The sequence below is a fragment of the Carassius carassius genome, chromosome 16 (genome assembly GCF_963082965.1).
Source record: "Carassius carassius chromosome 16, fCarCar2.1, whole genome shotgun sequence".
Classification (NCBI taxonomy): Eukaryota; Metazoa; Chordata; class Actinopteri; order Cypriniformes; family Cyprinidae; genus Carassius; species Carassius carassius.
In genome coordinates, this window is record NC_081770.1 from 18,584,118 (window position 1) to 18,608,063 (window position 23,946).

Genomic DNA, 23,946 nt, shown 5'->3' on the forward strand with positions numbered 1-23,946 from the left:
TTGATTTCTTCAAAGTACAATGAATTATATTTTTGTTGCAACAGGAAAGCACAGGGCAGAGAGAGGGGAACTCGGGTCACAGCAAGGCTATCAGCACCGACCAATGAATGGTTTTCAAAGCAATGTTTCCATTTTAAGTTCCTCAGTATTCCCCTTGAAACAAAGTATGGTTAAAGTGCCTTGCTCAAGGAAAACACGAGATGGATTTAAACTTGCAACTTTTGGTTACTAGCCCAAATATTTAACCACAACAAGATTTTAGCAACACCAACTCAAATATGAAGATAAACACTAACAAGCAGAGTAATCCTTTTTTTTTTTTTTTTTAAAGGGAGACAATAAGAAGCAAGTTTCCAACAGAGCTTTGAAGATTTTTTTCACACAATTATCTGTACCAGCAGGATCCAAGAAATGTTTGAAGATACAGCTGGAGACTTTCCCACCAGCCAGTGGCTCATTCATCTTCCTTTTCCACAGCACAGAGAAATGTTGAGCCAATCGATTTGGCTGTAGAAACACAGCAGCTTACTGGCACCAATTATAGACTTACATCCTGAGGATTATGTAATGTCTCACCTCCGGGAGTGGAGGCCAGGAGTTAGACAAACCTAATTTAAAATGGCACATATGTCCACTTTTAATTTACAAATTGGACATTCAGTAGATGCTTTTATTCAAGGCAACTTGCAAGGTCAATCCCCTACAGAGTAAACAAAGGTCAAGTGCCTTGCACAGGGGCACATCGGTTTTGCCCTTTGTGGGGTCTGGAACTTTCGGTGATCAGCCCAAAACTCAAATCTCTAGACTAAACAATGTGACGGATAGTTTTGACTAAACGGGCAATTACAGGCTCAAGAGCCTTTACCATAAGTGGCAGGTCAAACAATGGTATCTCATGGGAATGCATCTATTGCAATTAGTTTCTCCAACAAAGAAGTTATCAGAGAGGGCTGGTCAATGCATTCACATATAAATCTGCTTCTTTACAGTCTTAGGCTGGGTTCAAAAGGCTGGGATAAACAGAGCTGTTAAGCACAGGGTGTGTCCTGGGTGAGCACTGTAGAGGAGCAAAGCAGAACAAGCTTACAAATGCCAAAACCACAAGCAGCACTTTAGCGCCGTTACGTAATACCACAGACGCAGACATGATTTGTTTGAGCAAATACAGATTTACAGCCACTGCAGTAGATGCTGTAATCATACAGGGTCAAAGTTCCTCTGAGACTTGGTAGGCTGGGTATCTTCATGATTCAAATATGATTTAATAAGTCTAAAAGCTTTCAATGCACACAACAGCTTGGCAAGACAGATACAGCTTAGCCGACCTAAAGCCGAATGAAAAAAATGACACGGCAACAAAAGCCCAAGAGAGGAATTCTGATTGGATTTTTATTAGTTGACCCAAGAATTGGTGGAAAAACATACAAGAGATTAGTGTATGCAAGATCGATCAAATAAAGAAGGAATACATGAGTTCATCTGATTAAATTTGGCATACACATGCAGTAGTGAAACTTTAAAGGAACAGGAACCCCAATCTCGGAAGTGAACCCTCCCCCCTTGCACATACAGGACTGGGTGTGGAGTTCCTTAAAGAGACCCAGAAGACTCTATTACTCTATCATGCTATATCTGGATTAGTTGGGCTCAAATGGACGGAAAAAAACTGGATTAGATCTTGCCATACAGTTCAGAGTAGGACTTGCTTACATCCTCTGGAAGACTGTCACTGCTTTTCCCTTAGTACGGTAAACTATTTGGGCAGACAGAGAAAGATATTTCCCTATTCTTACAAAATGAGACTGCAATGCCAAGGTCTGAATTGTCCACTGCAGACTGAAGCCCCCAATCTGGGTCACAAAAGCACAGTCTCAATATTTGTATAATGAACCCATACTTTTTACTTTTTTTTACTTGAACATAAGCCCCTTTCACACTGAGATTCCATAAAATACATGGGTAATGGGTCTAGGCAATTGTTCCCGAATTGTTAGATTTTGGTTCATTTACACTGCCAGTGATTTCCCGGAATCTGTGCGTGCATTCACACACAACTCGTAAAGGTCCTGTAATAACACGTGACATTAGGGATGGGACGGTATGAAAATTTAATATCACGATTATAGTGACTAAAATTATCACGATTATCAATATTATCACGGTTTTGTTGAAACGAGATGAAAGTGTTCAAAAATAGTTGATGCTCACACTGAAAACATTTCAGCAAGTTTTATATTTAATAATCAACAAACAACTAATAAAACAAGCAACTCTATGCACTTAATTTAAAGAAAGATTAAATTCTGTGGCATTTCCTTCCTTACAATGAAAAGTGTAGAAGCATAGAAAAGCATAGAAAAGTCACTGACTTTCGCCATTCCTTCTCGAAAAAAAACAAAAAAAACATTGTGCGCTGCGCTTGCGTCAGACTGTTGCTGGCTGGACATGATTTAATAGTGAGTTATTAAAACCGCGATAATCAAACACTGTTTTAATGATAATTCATTTTTAAATGATATTACTAACCTTCAGCACATTTTATCACGGTTATCAATAAAACCGGTTATCGTCCCATCCCTACGTGACATCAGGATGTGACGTGTAATGTACGAGTCGAAAACGTTAGGCATGTTAACACTCACTTAAGCTGGCGAACGCACTCAGCTTCAGCACGGATAGTGAGGAAATACCTGATCTAATTTGCACATATTTTTTGTTGCGAATCTTGATCTGCCTTCAAAACACCCAGTAAAAGAGAAACACGATAAGGTGTGTCATCACTACGACACATCATTTATGTCATTGGTTCTGGCTTTTGTTCACACAGTACTCGTTTTGGGACTGAACCCGGCAATGTTACTAGGTCCTCAACTCAGGATCGATCCTGAAATCAATTCTGGGACGTGTTTGTGTTCACACAGAAAGCAATCCAGCAATTTTCCGGGACCAGCGTGCAGTGTGAAAGGGGCTATATATTACACTGCCAACAAACCATCTGAACTATCAGGTAACTTTTAAATGTCATCCTAAAAAAACTTGAAGACAATCATTTCAGGTCATGTTGTGGATACCATTATTAGGTGTAAACTTGTAGGTTATGTAAGTTTATTTCCAAGTAAACCTTGGTGTGGGAAAATGCTGCTTTGCAACCAAGATCAATGTGCAGACATTTTGGCTGGATAACAAACTTTTGCTTACGCAAGATCAAAACCTTACATTCCCAGGTTTAGTAGGGCTACTAAAATAGTCTAAGAAAGTGGCCAACTAAAATCCATTCAAGGCCTCTTCTTGGAACAAGAACAAATGTGATGAAAAAGGTGCAGCAGTTTATTATTTCAGAAATAAACATACCTTCTCAGCCAACATCTTGTAATTTGTGCCTTTGGTGACGTACTGGGTGTCACACAGAGCTTCACTTTATTCAATGTTATGTCCCATTCATTGTTTCCCATCAGTACCCCTTCCCTCTCATAGACAACACAACGGTTTACTTCCTGAATTAACCAATTGCTAAGCATTACATAACTAAATGTCGCACTGTTTGTCTCCCCGAGTAGCATGGCTACAGCATCCAAGTGGGGGATGCACTGAAAAAGCGCTTTTCTTCCCCTGCGCAGCTACGCTGCTAACAATCACATCTTTGTGGAGAAACAAGAACCCAATTAACCTTCAAGATGGATAGAACTGCAAACAGAGTAAAAGAAGTGCCACAAGAGGTATGACTAGTAAACATTCTGCAGGATTTTATACACAATGACTAATTTAAAGTACCAGCAGACTCGCTGTTTCCTTCAGGACTTGAATCTTAGTAGTTTAACCTTTGCTTGTCCACATATCATGATCATGCTCTAACCAGGACTATAAAACAAGTGTACAGTTCATATTTTAAAAATGTTGTCACATTGACAATGCCAGTTTCACAATAGGCAGGATAAAACACTAATGGTGATAATGGTGACCTAGATGCCACTGAATATTAAGTGGTGAAGATAAATAGTTGCTTCCCTACAAGTGTAGACAAGCCCAAGGAGCAGTCATGTTTTTTTATAAACTAGGTCAGTCTTTAAATATTGTAATGAGTATGTGCCTTGACTAAAAGATTAAATATTTAAGAAATGCCTTATGAAAGGTATAATTTTATGACCAAATATTTTATTTAACAATATGAAATTGTTTTGCTCACATCAATACAAGTACTAAATATTACTAAACACCAAATAAATGCTATATGTAGCCTAATAGTTAAAACACTTTTTAGGGAAAACAGAATTTAATTCAAAAACATATTTGAAAGCCAACATATTTTTTTGATAATGACTCAACTGTTATTCAAAAGGAAGTGTCAGATAAAGGTTAATCTCTTAGAAATAAAGTACAAGAGCATTTAAACTAACGCCAACACAATAGACATGTTGACCAATAAACCCACTAGTGAGTAACATAATTCCTTCTGGTTTCAGAGACCAATGGCAGTCAATGAGTGAAAAAAAAGATAAAGAAAAAAAAATGTGTCAAAGAACACCAAAGGGGGATTTCAGCCTTTTGGGAAAAGCATTAATAACAGCACTTAAAAACAAAGCTGCATTTTCCTGTTTACATTCAGTGAAGGATGTTTCCAAACTGTTTGGAGGCCAGAGCTAATCTATACCGGAAGCACTTACAGCTCATCTCAGAAAGCACATATATACGGTCTGTTCCATAAATTCATAAACCCTCGGTTAAAAGCATCATGGGACTGCACTGAAGATTGCAGATTTAGAAAATGTAGGCCTCTTCACTATTCAATGCATACAGCTCTGAATCATTAGCTAAAGAGAGTCCACTTTAACAATGAGTGTTTCTGTTCGATGAGGCCATGGGTCACCCCGTCTTTCTTCGTGTCCCTCATTATATATGCATGCATAACAGAATATGCAGCTATGTGCTTGGCCTGGGTGAACTTTAAGACTTTTGTGTTTCTGGGTCAGTAAACGGGGAGGACAGAGCTGAGGAGACCAAGAGGTCTGACTAACCAGGAATACTAACTACATGGCAATGAAAAATGCCATGTGTCTGTGATTTCTGTGTGACAGAGTGGTTTTAAAAGAAGAATAACAATGTTCTAGATGAAATAATACCTCCATGGGAATTCTTCGTCATTTTAAGAAACAGCAGGGGTGCGTCTTGGAACCATGGCTAGCATCTAACAGGGTGACTGGGTGATATAATAACCAAACAGCAGTCAAACTGGCACAAATCCACAAATGTCTTACACATAGCATGACAGGAAAATTAGCCTCGCACCGAGTTTGGAGACACATTAATCATCATGTGAATACCATAAAACTGTAAAAGGAATATTATGGAATAAATAACATGGTTTGTTCTCAAAAATGAGATACGAGTCAATTTCCCCAGAAATTAACCTGAAATATCGTTTTAAACCTATTCTTTCTTTCTCACCTTTGCAAAGTTTCTAATCATTGAAATGTAATTACATTAAAGCAAATTTAATACATGAATAAAAATATTTATTAAAGGTTATTCATTAAAATACACTCAATATTTAAATAAATTCATATTTAAGGCCATATCATGTTTAACATCTCATCGAATGTAATAAAAATAGGGGCAGGTAAAATACCGGTGGACACAAATTAACAGTAGAAATTTGCGGTTGCTCGCTCGCATAACATTGCTGTGCTACATGGTCACAAAAAATGTATCAATTGAATTTTTAATCACTTCAGTTTAAAAACAAGTGATTTTAAGCCGTTGAAATGCAATCAGTAGTGAAAGAGAACTAATTTCACTATGTGTGGGCTGTCTGAGAGGCGCGTGCACATGAAGATGTTGCTCAGAGCACGGGAGTTATTTTTACCGCTTTATAGGCCTTTATAGAACGGTTAAATACACACATTTGTTTGTGTCTAAATGCCTTTCTATGCAAGTATCCTCATAAACACCGTAATTTAGGTCTTAAGTTAAAGCAAAAAGCTGAGAAAGAAAACATATGTAACAGTTTATTGTATCTGGGCAGCTCTTAAAGTGACAGCGGTCTAATATTTCTGCTGTTTGTATTTCAACAAGAAAGAGAAAATCTCACTTGATAAGTTTTTTTATTATTAAATTAAAATATACTTAATGTTATATTAACATTTAAAAAAATATTCAAAAGTAAATATTTGAGGCCAAATTGTCATCTACTTTCATTTATTATTACATATGATATATTTTTTAAATCTATTAAATACATACTTTTTTTTGCATGCTAACCACCAAGCCATGACTAAAAACTATTTTTTCCCGTCTCCAACAATACTAATAAATCCCCTCTAGAGTCTAGTGATTCAATCTCAACAGTTAAACAGTTTAAAAGGTTACACAAAAGTACAAGTGAACACCTATTACTTACATTTGAAAATGACAACACTATTATCCAACAAAATGACCCATTCACAACAGAATTGACCCTTTCTCTACCCATTTACAAATCTGACAGCAGATTACCACTACACAGCGGCTGCACTGAGTCTAGAGCCAGCCACAGATGGTTTTAATCCTGCTCAATGGCCTTACGTACGTCCTGCTCAGCCTGGCGTACGGCCGTCAGCTCAAAGGTTTTAGTGTCCTGTCCTTTGGGACAGTTTGGAACAGAGTCCAGAATTCAGCTCAAGAAAAGAGATTGCATGAGAGTGCTGACCCAGCCGTACGCTGTAATCCCAAATGAAAGGCCAGAGATGTCAACCCGCAGGGGCAAAATAATCTAATCCCGCTGCAATTATGAGCATCACTACATAAATGCACGACAACAACTATCTGGCCTGTCAGCCTCTTGGCTTGCAAAACGTCCGTGATGTTTTTCCACTTTGCTTGTATATTTATCTGGGCAAAGAAGTTTATTGCATTAAAAACCCTGTGAGCTACAGAAGAGACAATATTTCATGCAAAATCAGATTAGAGTGCAGTGTGCGATAAGCGAGGGAGAGAGGGAGACAGAGAGAGAGGGGAAAGTGGGAGAAATGAGGAATAATATATACAAGTAAAGGTTTGACAAAAACAGGCATTTTTTTTTATTCCATTTTGCAAAAGATATAGATATGTGGTGGCCGTCTTACCTGAAGGGAAGATATGAGGCATTGGAGCCGGAAATAAGGGCTCTATAGGCATCCTCTGGTGTTTTCTTTAGGTAAATCACCTGAGACGAGAAACATGAACAGTAAATGACAAAAATAAAATCTAAATATTAAATTAAAAAATAAAAATAAACTAATGAAAATGAGAAATGTTACAGTGAAACAAACTGAAGTACTAAAATTACTAAAACTAAAATTATAATGAAAACTGAAAAAAAAAAAAAAAAAAATAATAATAATAATAATAATAAATATATATATAAGCCAACTTAAAATATTAGTAAATACTATAATTTTATTTAAATAATACTAAAATGCCAGTTTGAACACAGACTTTGAACACGGTACTTATTAGTGAACCGCTTCTTTAAAATGGTTTACAATTGGATTAACTGATTGGGAGAAAAAAAGATTGGTTTAAACGATTCATTTCTAGATGCCCAATTTTTCTGGTTTTAGTCAGTGAAAATATATTTTAAATTTAGCCAGTATTTCATTGTTTTAAACCAGTTCACTGGCTGAAATGAAAATATTTTAGTCAACAATCGTGCAAAATAAGTTTTCTTGTAAAATCTGTTAATCACAATCTGACTTCCAGAAACAACACTTTGTACACAAACTATTTCCCAACCCCCATTCAATCTTTTTTCTCTCCACGTCTGTCCGTGTTCCTCTCTATCCCATACACAAATGCACTTTCAGGGAAGTGATGTTCGGGCAGAATGTGTCACACAGATGAGATGCTGTGGCTCAGCACAATGGGGCCCTTCTCAAGCTGGGACGACTTGTCACGGCACAGTGGGGCAGTCGCACACAGACTTGCTGAAGAGTTTTGGCGGTCATCTACTCCCTACATCCACATCAATCCCTCTTGACATCATAGAAAAGGACTCCATAATAAGAACTCTGCTCACTCCTTCAACATTTTTGTGGCTTGATGTGAGAATGCAGCAGTATGGTGCCAACACAGAAAAGAAATGTATGTGAACCGTGCCAAAGCCCAACATGAATTAAACAAAAAAAAGGGGTCGGTCAACTCAAAAATTAAAATGATGTAATAAGTCACAAAGTCTCAAAATTTCATTACGGTGAGAAAAAAAAAAGCAAACATAAGTTGCATCGACGAAATGTTAAACACCGGTTTCATTAATGAATTTTGATTACAAAAAATAAAACCACTATAAACTCGTAATTTAGTGTCCTTCACTCCATAACCAATCCACTAAATAAAAATAAAAAACATGAATGAAAAAAATAAGAATAAAGCAAACAAATTACACTGACATTTATTTAAAACAACACTTATTGGAAATGGCAAGCCTAACAAGCCTAAATGAAACAAACTAAAGGAATGTGGGAAATGCACTATATTTGCCACAAATCCAAATGTGTTTTGCATTATTTGTACTCTAAGTTGCAGCAAGTTTGATTTTCATTCATGTTTATTTTGTGCTAAAACTAGTAAATTGGAAGAGATGATGGGTTCACTTGAACTGAGGCATTTCAGGGATCTGTCACGACACACAAAAAAGCAACAAAACACTATTTATTGTTCAAATTTATTTAAGAATGACTAAATCTGCAGGCTTAGAACTAGTTTCACACTAAAAGTAACCTGGTCTTTCTTGTCTGTTGGCGCGTTGTCAGTTTGCTCTTTGCGCTGTGATGTGTTTTTCACTGCGTGAGAGCGGCATGTCTTGTCGGATGTAGCAACAGTAACGAAGGGGTTTGGGTCTTTGCGAACTGCCAATGGCATGGAAAAGAGCAAGCCGCACACTCTTCAAAACAACTTTTTTGTTCTAAAAAAAAAAAAAAATACAGATTTGAAACACAAGAAACAGAATTAAATTTTTTGGCTAAACCAAACTTTGAGATCTCCATTACTTGACCACACTGACACTTGACCTCACTCCCAGTTCGTGTTTTGCTTTTGAAGGCTGTGTCTGTGTCTGTGCAGGAGGCCAGAGCTTTATAATTTGTGCACGAGCTCATGAAATATACACCGGCCGAACAATTAGCTGAACAGTTCGGCAGATTAAGTTCAGTCCCGTGAGAAGGGTCAGCGCTTGTTTGTTTGTGTTGCGACCTACTGTCCCACTTGACTCAGATGGAAGATCTTAGCACAGCTACAAATGATCTCCTTCATATGATAAAACTGGGTCATCTACCGCATGGCAAATCAGCAGCAAACATCTGTGCTTGCCAGAGGAGTGCATCCCACACAAGCCTGGATCAATAAAAACCTACTTACAGAAAATTCATTTCAAGAGCAGAAAGACAAAAGCACTACATTGAACACACATCCATGCACGCAGTGAGTGATGGGCAAGACCATGTAGAGCAGAAATTAGATTTCATGCAATTTGGAAATGATTATGGTAGTAAATGAGAGAATTATTTAAAACACAAGCTTTATTGAGTCTATAGGAGAGAATCTGCAAGATTTGATGGCTGTCTCCAGAGGTAGGGTTTTTGAAGGAAGCTAAAATGAGTTTCCATTAAAGACAACTAAATTAGAATTGGGATCAAGGTTCAAACTAAATTTAGACTGGGAGGAAAAAAGGCGACAATTCCTAGTAGACTGATTTTGAGGAAGTACACCAACTTTGAGGGATATTTGCAAGATAATTAGAATTGCAAAGACAAAAATGAAAGCAGCCCACGTTTTCTGTAGACTTTTTGTCAGGTTTACCTCACAATCTTTTGAACGCCGTACACTCATTTCAAGTTCATCAAACGTAGTGTCAAATTATACAATTATATAAAGGTTTTATGTACATTTCTCCCCAAAATATACTTGCATATAACTTGTTTTATCCCAGCTGTAAATTGAGTTGTGAATTCCATGTCAAGTTTTATGGATAAATCATTATTATGAATGTAGACCTAGGTCAAATCATGAATTCTGACTGTTCACACTGAAATCATAATTGTAAAAAAAAAAAAAGAAAAAAAGTTACTCAGACCCCCCCCCAAAAAAAAAAAAAAAAATGTATTCCTATGATGCAAAGCTGAATTTTTAGCCATTACTCTTGTTTTCAGTGTCACATGGTCCTTTAGAAATAATTTTAAAATGCCGAACATAAGAATCATCTTTAAAAAACATTTGAAAATGTTTAATTATTCCAAACTTTTGACCTATAGTTTCTGAATACTTTTTTCTTTGCAAAATATGACAAATTAAATAAGGACACCAATAACATAAGAGGAAAGTGGAGTCGCAGTTACAAACATCAAGCACAGGATTTATGGTGGCAAGTATTGCGTCACAGTCCAAAACCAGATTATACAGAAAGCCAGATTATCACTAGTCATGGCCCTTATCCAAAGAAAAGCAAATGAACATCAGATCCCCACCTCTTTGAATAGACCAGAATCAGGTGAAAAAAGATGTTATTGTAGAACACCCTTTTCAGTTCGGTTTGAAGGAAACTGGAGATGCATCTCTCATACCACTTCCTGTCCATGTTGCCATTTAGGAATCATCAATATTCATGAGGAAAGAGGCATTCTTATCTCCCACAGCTTATCTCATACTGTGAGACAGCAGCTGCTTTGACTGTACAAATCAGCACAAATAAACTTAATATACTGAGCAGATGTGCATGCTCGATTAATTGCAAATCAAGCTATGAATATTATTGGGAAACAAATTGGTGCCATGACCCTGTAAAACTGGTAAGTAATTTAAAAGTTGATCAAAGGGCTGATCAAAATGGTACACTGACCCACATTACTTTGACAAAGCCAACGGTGCCATCTGAGTAATAAATCTGCCCAGACCGGAGTCCTTCCTTAAGTGCACCAGGGACAGGAAGAGTGGAGAGGCCCAATGGCGCAATCAGCTGGCATGGCTCATACGGCCATAGTGTTTCACAAGGACCGCTGTGTACATTGTGGTCTACATGAATGAATGCAGTGGAACAGGACAAACTGGCATGCGATCCAGTCAAGGACAAAGTTCTTGTGCCGCCACAATGCGGGGGACGCACAAGTCAGTCAGCACTCTGTCGCTGTCTCTGAGGGGGAGTCTGGAATGAAGACACTGGCAAACATCCGAGAAGACTTTGTATGGCAAACGAATTTGCTGTCAATGTGGGAGGATTATTGGTTTTAATGGAAACAGCTGAATGGCTAATTTGCAGGGGCATGACAGATTCGGCCATGAATGCGAATCCTCGAGACTGGTGAAAGCAATTCATGACAGTTACAGAGGAAGACAGAGGGACAGACAGAAGTGAGATACTCACAGCATAAGCACCAATGAGCACAGCAGCGTTAGCCCTTTTGCGTTGGTCGAAGCTGGTGTAGTGCACAATCCTCTTTCTGGTCAGTGTAAAAGACTGGAAAAAACAAAACAAATGCATTGTAATCAAAGTAAGATAATGCTTTAAAAATACACAATTTATTCTGGATAGCTTGGATTACATCAATTGTTCAATGTAGTTTTTATTGAAAATGAAATAGCATAAGGTTGCACAACTTACCTATTGTAAGTTTTTAGCAAAAACGATATGTACATTAATCATAAAACATTTTTTTCAATTTAAGTACCAAACAGCATCAATGGCATTTTAAAGAAAAAAAAACCCTGCATTGATAACTTCAACGTAAAACATGACTTTAAAACAATGTTAAGAGATTAATGGACTTTTTTTCCCCACAAAACTTTTGTATTTGTTATTTTAACAAACACCAAGTTTAGTCAACAAAATTAGATTATTTTCATCTGTCTTTTAAAAATGTAACAAAATTTGCCATTTCATTTCTTTAAAATCATACTGACATAAAAGCATTTCAAAGAAACTAATGCAACATATGTTGCATTATACAGTCAATTTGTATCAAATCAAAATGCCATGTTTAGTCCAAAAATGTTTTCAAAATGTAAAACATTTGCATTTCAATTTCAGAAACTGAAATGTAGGTCATTACATTATGCTATTTATACCAACTGGTGAACTTTTTGCCAAAAAGCATTTTAACAAACCAAACACATTTCATAAAACTGCTTGGTTTTCGTTAACAGAAATATAAATGCATTTTTATACAAAAATTGGAAATGTTTCAAAATTCATCATCCATTTATCATGGTTTTCACTATAATGGTATTTAAAGCAAATCCAATAAAAATTGGATAAAGGTTTAGTTTTTTTTATTATATTTTATCTAATACATTTTATCAGTCAGTGCATCAATCTTTTTGTAAAAGCATTTTAATATGAAGAGAAAAAAAACCATCAATAACCATTTAATTTGTTGGTTTATCTTGATTAAAAATTAAAATCTTGGTTAATATAAAATCACTCCAAACCAATTTACAGTTAACATGGCTGGTTAGATGTTCAGGAAACAGGTTATGGAGAATCACATCAACAAAAATCTCAGTATCAATCATTTTCACACACCTAAAAAACACCTTTATTTGTGCTTAAACTAGCCTGAGGTGTTCTCTCGATGACTCAATTGAACGTGTTTTACATGAAGGAATTTGGAGACAGATGTTGTAGCATCTGCCCCAGCTGCTGCAGTAATACGTAGGGAAGTGCTGCAGGTGTGCCGAAATGTGTGCGGAAGAGAGACAGCATGTAGCTGCTAAAAGGCAACTCATGCATAGACACAGGCCAAAAGCTTCAGAATAATCTGTGCCAGAGCCGAGCTGAACTGAAAAGCCCTCAAAGCATCTGTTCCTGTGTCGCTCCACATGCCGCAGAGTAAAGATTTGGCTGGGTAGGAATAACAGTGGAAACAAACTGCCGGCACAACAAATGAGGATTCAAACTTGTCCACCTACAATCCACCTTCAAAGAAAAAGAGACATACCAAAGGTAAAACTAAAGAAATTAATTTTCCAAAAGCTCTCTAAGCTGAGATTTTTTTAACAGAACTTTTTTTTTTTTTAAATGACCTTTTTTGCCTTGTTTAACAACTTTTAAAATAAATATTTTCTGTCTTAACTTTTATGGTGAAGTCATAACAGGGTTGAAACCTTTTATCTTTCCGATGATAAGCACAGTAATATTAAATGTCAACTAGTTTGCAAAGTGAAGGTGTACATATCATTCTTTCTCATAGAGTATAGTAACAATAAAGTATTGTAATAGTAACAGGGTTGAACCCTTTTATCCTTCCAAGTTATATCGATAAGCACAGCAAAACTAAATGTTAACTAGTAAGTAATCTTTCTCAAAATCTTAGTAACAGTTTAATTATTTTATATTTCCAAAATGAAATCAATAAGCAAAACAATACTGAATGTCAACTAGTTTGGAAAGTGAAAATGTAGAGGTCATCTTTTCTCATTGAGTCACAGTAACAGGGTTGAACCTGTTCATTTTTCCAAGGTAAATCGATAAGCAAAACAATATTGAATGTCAACTAGTTTGGAAACTCAATATCCTTTCCTTTCTCTAGCCATCTACAGATTATCTCTTCTCACAGAGTCAAAGTAACAGGGTTGAACCCTTTTTTACTTCACAGGCAAATCAATAAGCAAAAATGTTAACAATAACTCAGAAAGTTAATTGTCATGTAAAACATCATCATTCACATGCAGGAGGTGATTAATGCTATTAAGGGGAAGAAATCTGTAAAAAATTTAATTCTTCTTAAAAACTAAAGCAATCTCAAGAATGACAGTGTTTTTAAACTGATTGTGCTTTAAAAACACCAACTTGAGATTGCACAAGCTCCACTCAGCAATGCTAGAAAGCTGACCTTATGATAACCAGATACTAGAACAGATATTACCCAAGCTTCCCTTTCTTGCTGTTTGGTTCCTCCAGCCTACAACCAATCATGCAGGCCCAAACCGGTGAGGTGTAAAAAAAAAAAAAAAAGTCTTCTCCAAGGCAACAACTAGTAAAATTACAAACAGTTGGTGATATTCGCATGTGGTTGGATGGGTGTGGACATAGTGAAAGTGGTTAGGAGGGAAACACATGCTTTTACCACAGGACTTTACCTTTAAAATTCCAAAACATGAACACATGAGAGAACTACACCTTGCCAGCTTTAGGAACACAGAACAAAACACAAAGATAAAATGGTTGATTATTATTCAAACGCCTTCTTTTCACTTGCACAGTTGCTTAAGAAAGTGGACATGTCAGCGGAATTAATCACTACAAGGACACCATTAACTTCTTGTGTACTTTTGGTTTGGTCCTCTTTGCTGACCTCTAAATTTAGGTTAATTGGAAATTAAAAGTTGGAGTCATGTCAAGTTAACCGTTTTTATGCTCCTGAAGACTGACGAATCTTAACAACTACATTTCAAGCGGAGGAATATTGTAGCTTCGCTCCAAAACCATGTGAGCTGCCTACCTAAACAGCAAAGGCACTTTTCAAAAAAGCCAGGTGGCTGAATTGCACTATTAAGAAGAACCACATGTATCATTAGCGGAGAAGGTCCCAGAATGCAACACAATGAGTTCAGAATACTAAGACGGTGTACAATGTACTTATTTAATTTGAAAATTAAATATAAAGTTCCAATAGAAAAACAGACTTGTTCACAAAGTTTGTTATCTTAGCAACGCACTGTTGTAAAACTATAGGAATTAACAGTCACCTATGAGGTTACATTTCAGATGAAATGCTGCCTTAGAAGGTAACTGTCTACGTAGGGAGCAGCAAGCAAGGAAGCTCACTAGGTTTTGGAAAGCAGTTAGCGTAACCTTAGTAAAAGCTAGAATTTCACAGGACGTAAACAAGACAAAGCAGTTCCCTTTAAACAGTGTCTACATTAGCAACCAAATGAAAATCTGTGAGTTGATGGATTGGGATGGATCACATAATAACCCTCCCCCATCACAACAGATGTGTGCAGAGCACTACTCGGACATCTAATCCCCCTCCATAAATCCTTGGCCAAGGCCAACGCCAGTGTCCGCTGCTAAAGTCTGAGTGGATGAAAGAAAAAATGTCACATCTAATGCCAACATTTGTTACATCTGATAGAAGGAAGGATCGGGCCTTAGAGATCAGGAACGGTGACATAACTTGCAACTCACTTTCTCAACAGACTGTGGACACTGAGATTGAAGTAGATCGTAATCTGTACCTTGCTGGCATTCTGGTAAATGCCATGACAATTGGGGAAAGAGAACGTAAGACCTGACTAGTGAAACTTTGGCCTAGTAGATAGGTCTTAAGCTGGCAACCAGAATGTGATTAGTTCAGTCTCCAAAGTGAACAAGTCGCACCATTGCGCAAGGCACTTGGGGAAGCTTAATTTATTATTTTATTAATACTGAGTATGTAAAAACATTTAAACTGTTGTTTTATCCTATTGAGCCTCTGTACAGAGAGTCGCTTTTATTTAAAAGGAGCACAAGCAGTTTCGCCTTACAGACGTGGCATAAAACGTGCTCATGGCCTGATAAAGTGAGGGTGGAAGGGGATGTTTTCTAGCTGTAGCTGAAGTTCAATGCTGTATCATTAGGTTTAAATTCCTATCCTATATTACAAACAAAGGAAACGTCAGCACATCAGACAGCCCAAAATATACAGCAACGGGGCGAGAGTGCAAATTCCTCAGATTTTTTTAATTGGCGTAGCAACATACTGCACATTCTTCAGGAGGAACGTAACAAATCGAGCAGGTGGTTGACTCACCTTGAGCTTTTTGTTGAGTTTACAGCAATATCTGTACAGCATAGCGAGGTTGAGGGGTCCAAAATCGGCATAAAAGCTGTAAAAGAGAGCAACGTCTTTAAAATGTATTATTTAATAAGTAAAAACATTTATTTATACATTTATTTAAATAGTCAACTTGGACGGAATGGCTAATGGGGCCTGTGACTGCCTCAATCGGTGGTCCAAACACATGGAATAAAGCCAATGCAGGTGTTAAACTAATACAGAAAGACAAAAAAAAATCTAGTTCCTGTGTTGGAATGTACTATGCATACTTTGTGTTCACTTGCAGTTTCAAATATAAGCAATACATTTGCATAATGGAACGTACTCTTTATTCGAACATTGAATTTTGCAATTATGATAAGAATCTTCTAAAAAGAGTCTTCTAAAAGTCTTTTTAAAAAACAATAACCTATCGTTGGAAGTCAGCCTCAAAGTGTTTTCTTCAAAATATCTGTCAGAATGATGCAAAGAACATTACTTCCATTTTTCTCTAATCTTCCCACACGCAGAAATTATAAACAAATGATTGCCAGGCCCATTATGGAACGCTGGAAAGATAAAATTAAACTTTTACTAAAGGAAGCATTCGATTAAAGAGTTATGTAACAAACTTTGGAACAGTTTCCCACCTGCTGGGGGTTCTGACTCTGAAAGATGACTGAGGGAGGGAGAACTCACTTTTCGTACACAAACTCCTCATCCGTGCTGAAATAATGTGTGTTTGCGGTGCTTTTCGGCTTACTCCGTAATGTTGCAAAATAGAGTCGATCTGGAAAAAAGGAAAAGAATTACACATGGCTGATTAAACAAGCCGGGACAGTTATAAAACAACTATTAAGATTTTGTCATCGGATAACTGGCTTGGGTTTAATCATCTGCAACAATGGACTTATTATTGAATGTGAATTATCACATTACTGGGACTTTAGCCAATAAGAGCAAATCTAATATGTTACTTCATTCTGACAGATAAAATAGAAAAATCTATGAATTCACATGGGCTTTTAAAAAATATTCTATTACACAAAGAAATGCCACCATTAGTATAAACTGCATTGTGACACTTAAAAAGTTAATTATATGAAGGTATATATAGCAGGAGTAACAGGGTTGATAGTTCATTTATTCATCACTAGTCATGTGCTTGAGATCATTAAGCTACCAAGTGTTTATTAAAAATAAATGCTGATAATTCTAAAAATATCCCATTTTCAATAACCAACAGTTTATTACACAAAATGAGAATAACAGGGTTGACCATTAAAGACCTTATAAAAAGACAAAACATTTGCCCTCAGAGAAGTAATGGCTTTATGACAATGTTTGCACATAATTGTATAAAGAGATTCTTAATAAAAGACAGTAGTCTTGGTAATAGGTTTGATGCATTACCTGTGGACGTTATTATACACAAATAATACAAAACAATTTATTAATATTTATACAAGTTATTTCCATTTTCATGCAAATGATTAACTTAATGTTTTTTTAAGAAAATAACAAAATAAATCAAACTAAAACGACATTTTAATAAATAAAAAAAACTTGCTTCATGTTAAATAAGATGAGAGATTATTCAATAACGCTGCAAAAGTTGGTGCAGGTCTCTGATGGCTGAAGCAAGTTTTTTTCAACACAATGAATCAAAGTTAGACAAACAAAAGCCCCTCAACAACGTCATCTCACCTTTAATAAACTCCGTAGCACCGATTAAATCATTATCTTCAGCCATTTTAAACAAAGTTGTGAGTATCGCGGAGTGTTTTAAGTTGTCGAGAGTCATCGACGGAGCGCGAGCGAGGCGCAGCTTTCTCTTTAAAGGAAGGACAAACTCTACTGCTGCTGGTTTGAAATCAGTTTCCTCTCCAACGGACGCGACTTCTCTCGATGGCGCTAATATTCCGAGAAGTTCAAGAACAGAAAAGCTTAATGAAATGTGTAAACAAGGCACTTGAATCTTGTGGCATTCTTCCACGCGTAAAAGGTGAAGAAAAAGAAAAGGCTGCAACTTCTCAAGCTGTTAAAACAACTCGATGCGTCATATCGACATCCCAACTCCCGCGTCCCGCGTAAAAGTGCTCGAATGATTGATTTTCTCTCTCGTGTGCGCAGTCAAACCGCCATTCGCGTATTATATATCCGTTTTCGCTTTAAACCGAGCAGATATGAGTCGCGATCCTTTGCGTGGTAACGTTAACTCTGCCCTAGTCATTAGGTGGAAATATTTCCCTGGCCATGGTCGAGGAGAGTCAAGAAAGAGCTTAAAGGGATGTCACGTGGTCCAGAGATGTCCAATCAGCGGCACGGAAGGATGTTACTCGGGTTAACTCTAACTCAACCAATGAGATGACGAGAAGTTGTTTAACTCGGAGAGAAACGTCAACCTGCGCATGTTTTGAGTTTTACTCAGTGCCCTACTTGACTTTTTTGTATATTCAGATATAGGTAAGTAGAATGTTGATATGTACATTGTTGTATAACAAGGGAAATTATTATACTTAATATTAGGACAAATTGTTGTCTGTCTGTCTGTCCGTCCGTCCGTCTGTCCGTCCGTCCGTCCGTCCATCCGTCCATTCATCCATCTGTCATTCCATATTTCTATCTATCTATCTATCTATCTATCTATCTATCTATCTATCTATCTATCTATCTATCTATCTATCTATCTATCTATCTATCTATCTATCTGTCTGTCTGTCTGTCTGTCTGTCTGTCTGTCTGTCCGTCTGTCTCCATCCATCCGTCTATCCATCATTCCATTTGTCCGTCCATCCATCCGTCTATCATTCCATATTTCTGTCCATCCATCCATCAATCCATCTTTCTGTCCATCCATCTATCTCTGTCCATCCATCCATCTTTCTGTCCATCCATTTATCTGTCCGTCTGTCCATCCATTCATCCATCTACAGTATCATTCCATCTTTCTGTTCATCAATCTATTTATTTGTCCATCTGTCCGTCCATCCATCCATTTATCTATCATTCCATCTTTCTCTCCATCAACCTATCTGTCCATCCATCCATTCATCTATCTTTCTGTCCATAAATCTATCTATATGTCCGTCTGTCCATACATCATTCCATCTATCTATCTATCTATCTATCTATCTATCTATCTATCTATCTATCTATCTATCTATCTATCTATCTATCTATCTATCTATCTGTCTGTCCGTCCGTCCGTTCGTCCATCCATCCATCCATCCATCCATCCATCCATCCATCCATCCATCTATCATTCCATCTTTCTCACAATCAATCTAGCTATCTGTCCGTCCGTCCATCCATCCATCTATCTATCATTCCATCTGTCTGTCCGTTGGTCCATCTATCAATCTATCATGTCATCTTTTTGTCCGTCCGTCCATCTATCTGTCCATCTATCTGTCCATCTATCTGTCCATCCATCTATCTATCTATCCATCTATCTATCTATCTATCTATCTATCTGTCTGTCCATCCATCCATCCATCCATCATTCCATCTTTCTGTCCATCCATCTGTCCATCCGTCTGTCCATCCATCATTCCATCTTTCAGTCCATGTATATCTGTCTCTCCGTCCATCCATACATACATCCATCATTCCATCCTTCTCTCCATCAATCTATCTGTCCGTCCATCCATCTTTCTGTCCATCTATTTATCTATCGGTCCATCCATCCATCCATTTATCATTCCATCTTTCTGTCCATCTATCTATCTGTCCATCCATCCATCCATCTCATCTTTCTGTCCATCAATCTAATTATCTGTCTGTCTGTCCATCCGTCCATCCATCACTCCATCTTTCTGTCCGTCCGTCCATCCATCTTTCTGTCCGTCCGTCCATCCATTCATCCATCTACAGTCTCATTCCATCTTTGTCCATCAATCTATCTATCTGTCCATCCATCCATCCATCTATCATTCCATCTTTCTGTCCATCAATCTATCTGTCCGTCCATCCATTCATCCATCTTTCTGTCCATCAATCTATCTATATGTCCATCTGTCCGTCCATCCATCATTCCATCATTCTGTCTGTCTGTCTGTCTGTCTATCTATCTATCTATCTATCTATCTATCTATCTATCTATCTATCTATCTATCTATCTATCTATCTATCTATCTATCCATCTGTCCATCCATCATTCCATCTTTCTGTCCATCAATAAAACTATCTGTCTGTCCATCCATCCATCTATCTATCATTCCATCTGTCTGTCTGTCCGTCCATGTATCTATCTGTCCATCTATCTGTCCATCTATCTGTCCATCTATCTATCTATCTATCTATCTATCTATCTATCTATCTATCTATCTATCTATCTATCTATCTATCTATCTATCTTTCTGTCTGTCTATCCATCTATCTGTCTGTCCTTCCGTCCGTCCGTCCGTCCATCCATCATTCCATCTTTCTGACCATCTATCTATCTGTCTCTCCGTCCGTCCATCCATCCATCCATCCATCATTCCATCTTTCTATCCATCAATCTATCTATCTATCTGTCCGTCTTTCTGTCCATCTATCTATCTATCCATCCGTCCATCTGTCATTCCATCTTTCTGTCCGTCCATCTATCAGTGAAGCCGAACACAAGTGTTCAGTGGTGTTATTATTGAGGCCATTCACAGCAGCAGCTGAGAGTTCATGTATGAGGCTGGTCACGCCGTGAGCAGATGGACGTCATGAAGCAGATTAGTAATGTAGGTCCATTCATGACAGCTCAGACTGATCTCTCTGGATTGTTTTTTTTACGTGTTTAGGCAGCAAACAAAGCAAACCAGGATGTTTTGGTGCATTGCGCGTGGGATTTGAATAATCTGCAAATGAGTAAACAACACAGTGAACCTGCTGCCCCTTGGCTAGAAGAACTAGCTTGTGCTTCTTTTTGATATGATTACATTAGCATACTTCTAGAGCCTAGAAAATTGTGTTATGATTTATTCGTCCCCATGTTGTTCCAAACACCCTTTCTTTCATTTGTGAAACACAAAAGAATATATTTTGAAAGTCACTGGGGTCCGTTTATTTTGGTTTTCACTGAACTTTATTGTATGGAGAAAAAGGTTCTTCAAAATATCTGTATACATCATAATTGTATTTGTTTTGTTTTAAATTTAATACAATTATTAAATAGTAATTATTTAACCATTTTTAAAATCCAGACATTAACCGTAAAATCCCACAAAATTGATAAAAATAAAGAAATATGTAAAATGAATACATTTTTAATTAATCCAAGTTTTTGTTTGTTTGATCAGAGATTTTATTATATAGTTATTTCTGCCAATGGTGCATTGTATTTTTTTTAATAATAAAGCATTTATAAATAAATTATTTTAATTTCAATAATTTACTAATCATTATATTTGTTACAGCTAATTTCTATTTGTAAATTCAAATGAATATTTTGTCAATAAACAGTCCTTTTTTATAAATTATCAATTTGTAATAGTTTCTTGTATTCTTTAATGATTAATAGAATTTAAAACTAGTAAACTTAGTAACTATTTATTAATTTTACATATTTAAATCTAAATGGTAAATATTTTTCAAACCAAATTAATTTATATAAATATATTAATTAAATCTAAATAGTAAATATTTTTCAAACCAAATAAACTTATATAAATATATCAAATAAATTATTATTATTTGTATTTCTTTAAGTAAACAGCTTTTTGGGTGGACTATCTCTCTCTCTACACACTCACACACACACATACATGTACTGTTGTAGACATCAGTGCATCCTGTGGTCTCATTTTCAGTCAAACTGAGCAGGACTACTGTCACATGCATCTTTCAAGTCATATAAACAACATTCAACATTCAATGTCAGGCAATGTCCATCTTACCTCCTACTAAGGAGATCCAGACCTTGTGGACGGCTGTGGCTGACTGGCTCCATTCACTATTCTCCTGGGATCTCCAGGATACAGCGTCTGACATGCCTTCATGGAGGTTTAGCAGAGCTGGGTTTGGTGGGACCCTCTGGAATGGACCCTCGACCAAATTGTGTTGTGGTCTGCGGGGACAGAGTGTGCCAGTGGAACAGAGTGGAGAGGATCTGGCTCACTCGGCCCACTCAGGTTTCCTCACACTGAGCTCATGTTACAGTCCTCGCAAGGTGTGACTCTCAAAGTTCCTTTTCCGAACCGACTGCACTATTGAGACGTTTCTTCCTCCGGATCATCTTGTCACATATGGTGTATCAATGCTTTTTAGAGCATGCTAGCTATTGTTTTGATTCTGTACAGGCAGATGACATCATGGAAAAGTAAAGTTACAGGTTTCACAAGTGCTAAGTGAAAATGAGAAAATGTTTTTTTTTCACTGTGTGTTTTGAGGTCAACTATTGACACTGCTGGCACGAGGTGAGTGAGGTCATGTAGAAGACTTATTGTAAATTGGGGATTTTTTGCTCAGTGGTCAGATTAGATTGAAAAAATAGAAATTTCCTGACACCATGATGACACAACGGAGTCTTTAAAACCCTCCAAAAGGGGTCACTGTTCACTGGTTTAAAAACAAACAAACAAACAAAAAACTACTAAAAACTATATATATAGAAAACATTTATTTAAATAAAATATACATCAATTGAATAAAAAAAAACATAGCATTTCATCTAGCTGGCAAGCCAACATTTCTCAATTTTATTTAATACAATAAAATAAAGACACATTTAAATATATACTACACTAAAAACATTAAGAAAAAAAAATGTAAAAACCAAATTTTTTTTCAAAAAACATTTATCTAAACAGATAGCTAGATTATAGATTTAAATCAATAAAATTAATTATTTTGATGATCCCATTTTGTATATGCAAAGCTTTTTTGAAATACGTTTTCTTATGTGCGTATATATAAGTAACAACAAGTATTTAATTTCTTTGTTGACAATAAAAGAAGTATATGTTCTAACAGAAAATCGAAAACACTCCCAATATTATACTCCAGTGCTTGATATAGATTTATCACCATGGAGTTTCACGCTTTGGCAAATCCAGTGTGCTTGTGTTATCCGTCCTGTCACCATATCTAATCTAATGTGGGGCGAAGTGCGTACAGTTATTAAAAACACTGTCAGAGTTTAATATAAAAACAAAAGATGATGTAATTGGTGGTCCATTGAACATTATTGCCTAGCATTAATCTTTATGCTGCATATCAAAGTATGATGTCATCTATGATGTCATATTTAAGCACCAAACTTTATGTTCAGTCAGCTCGGACCACAGTATTAACCCTCTCAGCATGATTTATGTCCAAATCCATATGCCAAGGCTGTAGATTATGTTAAGCCTTTTTCATAGCAACTTTTCTAAAGCATTGCATGGCAGATTTAGGTCAGTTACTTTTTGTGATTTTAAACAATTAATAAAGACTTAAATTATTATTTTTTAATTAATTTGTACATTATTTGTAACATAAAAAATATAACTTTAATATCAGTCTCAAAATATTAAAGTTGTATTCTAAAATATTTAAACAGGTTAAATAAATTGAATTATTATTGTTGTAAATAAATTGTTTATATTTATCGTTCTACCTATAAAAATATTAACATAACATAAAAGTACATATATTTGTATAAACACACACACATACAATATTACATTTTAATAATAACATTTTACATTTATTATTATTTTTCTTTAACATTTTTGTACTTTTAAAACAAATCCAGTTACAAATTTATATTGAAATCCCACATATAAAATTAACAAAATAATTTATTTACATTTCATATATGAATACATTTTTATAACCATATTGATCATTCATATAAATTAATTTTAATAAGGCCAGTGTTTTGTTGATCAATTTGTTTGATCGTCCAGATAATATGTAAAGATATAGTGATTGTTTGTCACTATAATCTGTAATTATTAATTTTACACTTTTATCAGTCAGTTTAAATTCAATAAAAAAGATCAACTAATAAAAAAAATCCAAATGTAAAATTATTCTTAAAAACTCAATTATAAAGTTTATAATAAATAATATCTGAAATAAAATTATGACAATATATTAAAATAATTGTTTGAAATACAGATCATAAACTCGTGTTTTTCTTATATACTAAGCTTTTTAAAACATTTTTACATAAAACCTAAGATTGGTATTTTTTATTTTACATTACTTTTTATCAATTAAAACAAGTTGTAATGATTTAAAGACT

The 23,946-nt window shown here is 36.0% G+C and overlaps 1 protein-coding gene and 1 long non-coding RNA gene across 7 annotated transcripts in view; one reads left to right on the forward strand and one right to left on the reverse strand.

The window, feature by feature from the left end:
- The window catches only part of LOC132159757 (dual specificity protein phosphatase CDC14AB), a 44,841-nt gene extending 26,852 nt beyond the window's left edge, over positions 1–17,989 (reverse strand). For 2 of the 6 annotated variants that reach the window (XM_059569358.1, XM_059569357.1), the window contains exons 1-6: positions 17,448–17,989; positions 16,440–16,530; positions 15,735–15,810; positions 14,080–14,127; positions 11,366–11,458; positions 7,098–7,177 (exon numbers count right to left, since the gene is read on the reverse strand). In XM_059569358.1, coding sequence (XP_059425341.1) covers positions 7,098–7,177; positions 11,366–11,458; positions 14,080–14,127; positions 15,735–15,810; positions 16,440–16,530; positions 17,448–17,544 — 485 coding nt within the window. In that variant the 5' untranslated portion in view covers positions 17,545–17,989. The remainder of the gene's footprint in view (positions 1–7,097; positions 7,178–11,365; positions 11,459–14,079; positions 14,128–15,734; positions 15,811–16,439; positions 16,531–17,447) is intronic. The other 4 variants (XM_059569354.1, XM_059569356.1, XM_059569359.1 and 1 more) reach the window with 4 other exon arrangements.
- Positions 17,990–18,094: 105 nt separating this feature from the next.
- LOC132159759 (uncharacterized) lies at positions 18,095–22,056 on the forward strand. Its single transcript, XR_009437902.1, has 2 exons — positions 18,095–18,206; positions 21,598–22,056. It is a non-coding gene; the product is annotated as an uncharacterized LOC132159759 (long non-coding RNA).
- The last annotated feature ends 1,890 nt before the right edge of the window (positions 22,057–23,946 follow it).